At 38.1% G+C, this 8,304-nt stretch overlaps 1 protein-coding gene across 1 annotated transcript in view; it reads left to right on the forward strand.

Annotated features, from left to right (window-relative positions):
- Nucleotides 1-8,304, forward strand: part of LOC5575201 (COP9 signalosome complex subunit 1b) — a 34,157-nt gene that overhangs the window by 23,753 nt on the left and 2,100 nt on the right. Inside the window, exon 3 of the mRNA XM_021843710.1 lies at nt 4,445-5,476. Within this exon, the coding sequence (XP_021699402.1) occupies nt 4,445-5,476 (1,032 nt within the window). The remainder of the gene's footprint in view (nt 1-4,444; nt 5,477-8,304) is intronic.

Here is an 8,304-nt window from a genome sequence, read left to right on the forward strand (position 1 = left end):
ACATGTTGTTCATAATATGAAAATAAATCAAATGGTTTGTTACAAAAATAATATTGTAATGGATCATACAAAAATGCATCATGCGATTAAATCGATCGGAAACATAATATAGAATTGAAATTATATCCGCTGAACTTCAAACCGATTTTACTGACAATGTATTAGTCACAGACAAACAGACGTCACACTCTCATCATTGTCCATCGACCACCTTTTCAACGGTCGATTCAAAAATATGGTAGGTGGCCAATCCGCCATCCGCAGCGCTCGCATCGTTTTTGTTCGCGTTTGACGTTTGCACACTACCGCCATCTGTTGGCCCGTCGGCCAAATACAATAATGTTAGCATTGGGCGCACATGTCCTCGTGACTATGATTTTGTTCGAGATTTGTTCTAAGTGTTACGTCTGTTTGTCTGTGTATTAGTGTTCACATTCGCCCTAATTCTGACTCTGTATTGACTTTTTAATGTGTACCCCGCTAATTTGCACATCGTTCACACGCAAACAAATTTTGTTGTATAATCTACCGAATCCATGGTAGAATGCACCAACGATTTTCAACCGACTACAAAAATCTGTTAAGTTTACTATTATGTGGTGAAAATCACTGAGCAGTGCAGTAAATTTGACTATGTCCATAGTAGCGTCCACTACAAAGCATTGTATTTCAATCCGTGACACCCACCGTACAACACAGCGTGGTCAAAGGTATGATGCTAAACTTCTCATATCAAGAATGTTTCTAGTCAAAAATACTACAACTCTGGTTAAACCAACAGAAGAAATTTTCTTGTGTGGTTATGTTGAATATGTTTTGGTAGAGTTAACAGATTAATGTAGTCGGTTGAAAATCGTTGGTGCAGTTCTTAATTTTACCATGGATTCAGTAGTTTCTACAATAAAATTCATTTCAGTGCAGATTAAAAATGGTTCAAACCAAGGGTGGAACTGGCGGCTCTTTATTGCTACCCCGACGTGTCGCTGGTTCTAAAATGTAAACAACCATACAAAATAACGACCAAACAATGGTGACGGCGTAATCAATTTTCTCGCAAACATCTTTTTGGGAATTTAGCAGAATTTTCTGATTAAATTGCCAACAGCGCACTGCTGTAGCACGTAGCAAATAACTGCTAGCAAACAATTTCTTTCAAGCGCATTGATTACCTGTAATTTTGCGAAGAATGATTTATACTTTTCCGCGTTAAGCCTTAAAACTGGTTCTGGACTTAGGTTGGCGGCTTTTCAATTTTACTCCCAGTTGACAGCCGCCCTCCACCCTTGGTTCAAACGTCATTTAGCTCATGGAACGGAGTAAAGTGGAATGGAACGTTGTGGAACGGAACGCAAAATCAAAACAAAACAGTGAAAGAGGTGACCAGAAACACGTTTCTACACGGGAAAAAAAATCTGTAGTAAAAACTACTATTTTAGCTGACTAGGCCCATTCTTAAAATTACCATGGAATTTCAGCACAAATTACTATGTTTATAGTGCCACCCACCACATTGCCGGTACATTTGACAGAAACCATATTCGACTATCTGATTTCGACTACAGACATGGTAAAATCGAGCGCGATTCTGGTCTGCTAAAAATTGCCGGTGCGAGCGCTTAACTTAACCCCCTAAAATGGTAGTTTTTACCGCAAATTTTTTTTACGTGTAGGGTGACTAGATGTTCAAATAAAAAAGAACCCCGATGGTTTGCATGAGGTACCGTTCTAATGAGCCATTTTACGAGACGTTTCGGAACAGCTGATCGCCGCAACGGCGTCAATTGACAGGAGACCTGGGATTAAATCCAGCGTGATTTTCAATAACGCCTCATCTTACCAAACGAGGACATGGAGAAAATGACAAAAATGAGATTCAAAAATGTTCGTCACTGCAACATTACACCTAGTTATTGTATCAGCTACCTCTTTGTTACCCATATTGCACATAAAAAAACACTTTTGTGATCAGAAATATTTTAATAATTTTTCTCCATTTAAGTTTTCGCCTGGATGAAAAGCTGCGCTAGAAATGCGCACAGTCATCAACCATTATCATCGCGAAAACTGACGCCGATGATTGAAAAATCCCAGGTCTCCTGTCATTTGACCAGGCTTCGTAAAATGGCTTATTAACGGGGGTGTACGGTATGGACCAATGCACGAGTTCACTATCTGACGTTTTAGTGGTGCCGTGTTATTTATGGGACCATGGCAACCAATGAATTCGGCACCGCTCAAACGTCAATCTAGTGAACTCGTGCATCGGTCCATAGAGCTTAGTGACGTTTGAACGCTCGTCATACACAGTTTGTTTTTGTTTACCTCAAAAAAACTTGCACACGCTTTCCAGACTCATCAAAATGCATATGGAAATATTACCCAATTTGAAAAATTTACACCCGGATTCTGGTTGTTTTTCGCGACAGAGTGCATATTGTTTTCCTCTAAGGTTCACAACCACATCTACATTAGGGTACCCATGCCATTAGACGTGATAATCACTATTAGTCACGAAAAAAATGGAAACGAAACGAACAGCTGGTGGTGACGATAAGTCTGCGAAAAATTTTGTTCGCAGCTTGCCAACACGACGTCATTTTCGTGCAGCTTCGTGAACTTTCGATTCGCCGAAGTTGGCATTGCACAACTACCACTTCAAAACGGATGCTATAACAAAAACTAATTCTAGAAAGATTCGCGAATTAGGCGAAACTGACAAAATGTACACAATTTAAGAAACTATTGCGGTGAGATTGTAGCTTGATTGTCTATTCACTGCACTTGAACTTTTCCCCTTTCGATAATTTAACTATTCAAAAAACGCAAATTTGTAGAAGACGAAACTTCACCTCATGCAAAACCACACACTGTATTGATTACGCCTGTGTTTTTGTTTATCAAAATGATGGGCGCATCTGAAATCGAAATCAAAACACGGCGAGAGTAAACGGCGACACTGCAAACAAAAAATAAACAAGGCGTACATTGCGGGCTTAATTGAAATCAGAATGAAACACGGCGCAAAAGTAATAAGCGACACTGAAAATAATATCGATTACAGGCTCATAACATTGGGCGATACTGGCATTCTTGAGTGCGTTTAAGGCGAAACCTTATAATATTTTTTATTACAAAATAGCTAGGAAAATTGGAGGAGATGTGTGTGGTATTGATGAGGATTTTGAAACTAGGTTTATGAAATGTGTATTAAAGTGAAATAGTTAAAGTTGGAGTATATTTTCTCCAATTGGGATTAAAAATTGCACATGAAAATTTCATTGGTTATTTTCTCATTGTTATTGATTTGTCAGATAGGCCCTTATCGCGAATCCCTCTCGAATTTGATCCTCGACCTCTAAATACCACACATCGCATGGTCACGTAAATAACACGGCACCACTCAAACGTCAAATAGTGAACTCGTGCATCGGCCCATTTTAATCAATCACAGTAATCAGGTGTATGATAAATTATTATCCTTTAACCTGTTCCAACACTCATGTTGAAGAGATTGATCATCAAGTCTCATCACTGTATGTGAAAAACCTTTTATTCTGTAAAACTTTAGTGCGAATGCTACACATCCTTAGAATTTAAAAAGTTCGTAGAAATCCCGATTTGCATCTTCTGTCCATCAAACATCAAGCTTACACCATTTTGCTTGCGGCTGTTGGCTATCCATTGGGGTCCTTGTCAGATTGAAGTTTTACTTAAGTCCAGCAAACCCATCGTCTGCCAGTTGAAGTTCCTGTCCGACTGCTATCCGCAATCTAATATCGAAATGGCTGGCGGTGAGTAACAGAAATCAGTCCTCCTGAGGGCACTGTTAGACTAACTTCAATATTTAAATTTGTATCATTTATTAGGTGTGAAAATCGCCATTCGTGAAATGGCCGAACATTTTATGGAAAAAGGTTCCAAAACTGCTTTAAGTCAATTTGTAACTAGCAGGTGCCAGGAAAAGGAAATTGATGGAATAGAACTGCGAAAGAAAATCAACCTTTTTGCACTAAAGTTTAAAAGGCTATGGAAAGAAAGCAATAGAAAAAGAGAACGTTTCTTCAACCGCAACAAAGCTTGGCTGAGTAAGTTCGAAACCTTTAGTGAACTCCAGCAGCCGAAAGGCAAAAGAGGTCGACCACGAAAATCGGCTGAAAGTCTCTTTAATAAAAATAATGATAATAATAAATAACAATATATAACAAAATATAACTGAAGTCATTTCTGATGATATTCCTGGAGAAATCTAGAGATAAATCATACATAAATACGACCAGTAATACTTGTCGTAATTGCCAAAACATGGTGATATCCATTGCTACCTGCTCTGTACTGTACTAGGTCTATTTCCTACATGGATGTACCTATATGGACAGGCATATAGATCGTTAAGCTTGCCTCCCTTGCCTCAGATATTCTATAGTATTTTTTTTCTTAATTCTAGGATATACCAAGCTTCGATCAAGCATGGGTTGAAACGAAGAGCAAGAAATCTGCATTGAAGTTGGAAAAACTGGATTGCGATTTGAAAAACTATCGAGCAAACTCTATCAAGGAAAGCATTCGACGTGGACACGATGATCTCGGAGATCATTACTTGAACTGTGGTGATCTGTCCAATGCACTAAAATGTTACTCCAGGGCTCGTGATTATTGCACTAGTGGCAAACATGTGGTTAACATGTGTCTCAACGTTATCAAGGTTTCAATCTATCTTCAAAACTGGTCGCACGTATTGAGCTATGTGGCCAAAGCGGAGAATACCACAGAAGTAGCGGAGACTTCGAAAGACAAGGATCCCAATCAGGCCGTTATTACACGTCTGAAATGCGCAGCTGGGCTAGCTGAGCTTGCCACAAGGAAGTATAAGTCTGCCGCGAAGCACTTCCTGCAGGCGAACTTCGATCTGTGTGACTTTCCGGAGATGATTTCCACAAACAATGTGGCAATGTATGGAGGCCTTTGCGCTTTGGCTACGTTCGATAGGCAGGAGTTGAAGAATGTTATTTCTAGCAGCTCGTTCAAGCTTTTCCTCGAACTGGAACCGCAGCTTCGTGACATCATTTTTAAATTTTACGAATCTAAGTACGCATCCTGTCTGAAGCTACTCGATGAAATCAAGGACAATCTCCTGCTGGATATGTATATTGCACCCCACGTGAATGCGCTATATACCCAAATCCGCAACCGAGCTTTGGTGCAGTATTTCAGCCCATACATGTCGGCAGATATGCGTAAAATGGCAACTGCCTTCAATCGCTCGGTAGCGGCACTTGAGAACGAACTCATGCAGTTGATACTGGAAGGTCAGATTCAAGCACGAATCGATTCGCATAACAAGATTTTGTATGCCAAGGATGCCGACCACAGATGCGCAACGTTCGAGAAAGCTATCAACGTAGGAAATGAGTTCCAGAGGCGTTCGCGAATGCTCATTTTGAGAGCTGCCATGGTGAAGCACCACATTCATGTCAAGGTAGGTAAATCTGTTTGCACATCTGGTATCGAACATACTATGTCAATCTATACAGCGACGGACAAAACTTGAGACCAGCTTACTCAAAACTTGCATATCATACATCTAAATTTCTGTATTGTTTGTTAGTTGCTATTGTGAGTTTGCGTTAATAACTTTTACTATGTATTTACTATTTTACAAATTACATATTGGTCAAACGAAAAGCAAGACAAATTTAGCAAAAAAAAAAAGAAATTTACGATAACGTCACGCTACAACTTCCAGTGAGAAGAAAACCCCGTCGTGTTTACAATAAATGCTATTTCTAGAACGATTATTTTATATTATTCGTCTATTAACACTTAGCAACACTTTGCGTGGGCAGCATGTTATTTTTTTCTGCCTGTGTGACAAACAATACATTTCATCAAAATTAAAATTATAAATTTTATATCATGTAGGGTTATTATAGAGCTTAGTGACATTTGAACACACGTAGACTAGCATACGCTCGTCATACACAGTTTGTTTTTGTTTTCCTCAAAGAAACTTGCACACGCTTTGCAGACTCATCAAAATGCATATGTAAATATTACCCAATTTGAAAAATTTAAACCCGGTTTCTGGTGTTTTTCGAGACTGAGTGCATATTGTTTTCCTCTAAGGTTCAAAACTACATCTACACTAGGGCACCCATACCATTAGGCGTGATAACCACTATTATTATTATTATTATTACATATCTTTATTATCGAGACTTTCAGCCAGTGGCTGGTTCGTCTTCAATGTAGCGTTATTTAGTCATTAATTCAAATAAATACGGCTCAAAACGCGGTTGAATCAGAGTTGCCGATAATAGTACTACAGATTGATCCGCAGTTCTTATGGGAAAGACTGCCGAAGAAAATGGGGCTGACGACAATAGTCGAAGCGTTGTAAAAAATGTCTTCAAAGCAAAAATCTTGTTGACATCTCTGTCGGTGTGAATCGATAGATGATTATACAGCACTACGTCAATTATTTTTCTTCTAAAGTGACAGATTTAATTGTTAAACTTTATCATTTTGAAAACCCAGCTTAGACCAAATCAATCCAAATCCAAATACCTATGAACCTTAACACTTTTGATACTGCTAGATGATAAGGATATTATACAAGCAATTGTGGAGGGCCTTTTAGTTTATATATTTTTTTTTTCTGTTAATTCATTCTATTATTGTTATGCGTTACTCATAAAATTGAATAGTAAAATCACAGGGAAACAGACGTAGCACTGGTGAGAATTGCATGGACCACTCATTTAACGATCAATTCTCGCATACCGCAAAGTGCCGTAATTCAGCGCAGTTAAAGAAAAAAACGATTCAAACGGTTACTTAAAAATTAGTATCGCATCAATAAAAAAGCTTTATGGGATGATCGCTAGCAAATCTATTCTAGATTATGGGAAAAATATTAACTAGACTGTATTCATAATTTACATACGTGATTTTTTTGAAAAAGTTCACTCGTTGAAATTGCCTAATTCCGCGCATTTTTTACACGCTTTTCCATATTCCGCGCAGAAGAATGCCTAATTCCGCGCACTAATGAAACAATCAAATTAACATTAAATTTGACGAGGGGCTGCATCCATTCGTTACGTAACACTTAAAATTGAAAATTTTCAACCCCCTCCGTAACACTTTTTGTATGAGAAAACGTAGAGTTTTGTATGAACCGTAACTTTTTAGTCTACGTTCAGTTTTTTTTTTATTATTTTTTTGCCTATCACATGAAATAAAGATAACCAATATCGTGGCATTGGTACGTGTGAATTTCGTCTAGGGGAAAGTGAGGCAATTGGGTCCTAAAATTTTTAATGAAATCTTGTTTTTATTCAATAACACGAAAGAGCATCTTACTGCAACTACTTTAGCAATATTTCCCGCTCAAATAACGGCTATATCATGTTTAAAATTTAATTTAAAAATTGGGTCCATAAATGAACCTTGACACTTAAGATCATGTTTGACGTTCGCTTAGTCGACAAAAACACCACAGGGGTTTTAGTTTTACCACTGGGGTTGTTCCTATCTGACATTTCGGAAGGGACACGGAAAACAAAATACACCCAAAATTTGAGTTTAAGCCAAGGAGTGCGACAAAATCTAAAAAAATGTTTTTTTGGACTCAAACCAACGAAAAACATTAGAAAATTGAGTATACATGTGTTATTGGCCTAAACTTAAGCGTTTGGCACTAAAATTGGGACAGGGCTTTAGGACCCTATTTGGCCATCTTAAAAAAAGTCGTTAGAATTGCAATTTTTAGATCAATACACTAGATATGCACGATTTCCGTTGTCTTAAAAAAAAAATCACGAATGAATTTTTCGTCGATTTTTTTTTTCGATGGGGTGATATGAGCACCCTATTTTGTGTTGTGAAATTATCTCATAGAATCTAACAATTTAATTATTTTATTCACTGAACTGGAAAGATTAGAAATGAAATACTCGTTCGAAATCTACTGCGCTCATATTTGGCTTATATATATTTCATATTGCATAGTTTTAGACAATTCGGTCGAGAAAAAAAACCCATCTTCTTCTTCTTGGCATTAACGGGAATCAAACCCAGACACCTTTAGCATGGCTTTGCTTTGTAGCCGCGGACTCTAATCACTCTGCTAAGGAAGGACCCTGAAAAACCCCCATGCCAATGTGAATCATTCCACCCCATTGGCGAAACCGCCCCGACTACCCCTATTTGTATTCTGCACTGTTCATACAATATAAGGACTAGTTCGCATTATTGCTTGGAATCAATAAGTTTCAAGCAAATCAATCAATGGTCCACTAATGC

The sequence above is a fragment of the Aedes aegypti genome, chromosome 2, assembly GCF_002204515.2.
Source record: "Aedes aegypti strain LVP_AGWG chromosome 2, AaegL5.0 Primary Assembly, whole genome shotgun sequence".
Lineage (NCBI taxonomy): Eukaryota > Metazoa > Arthropoda > Insecta > Diptera > Culicidae > Aedes > Aedes aegypti.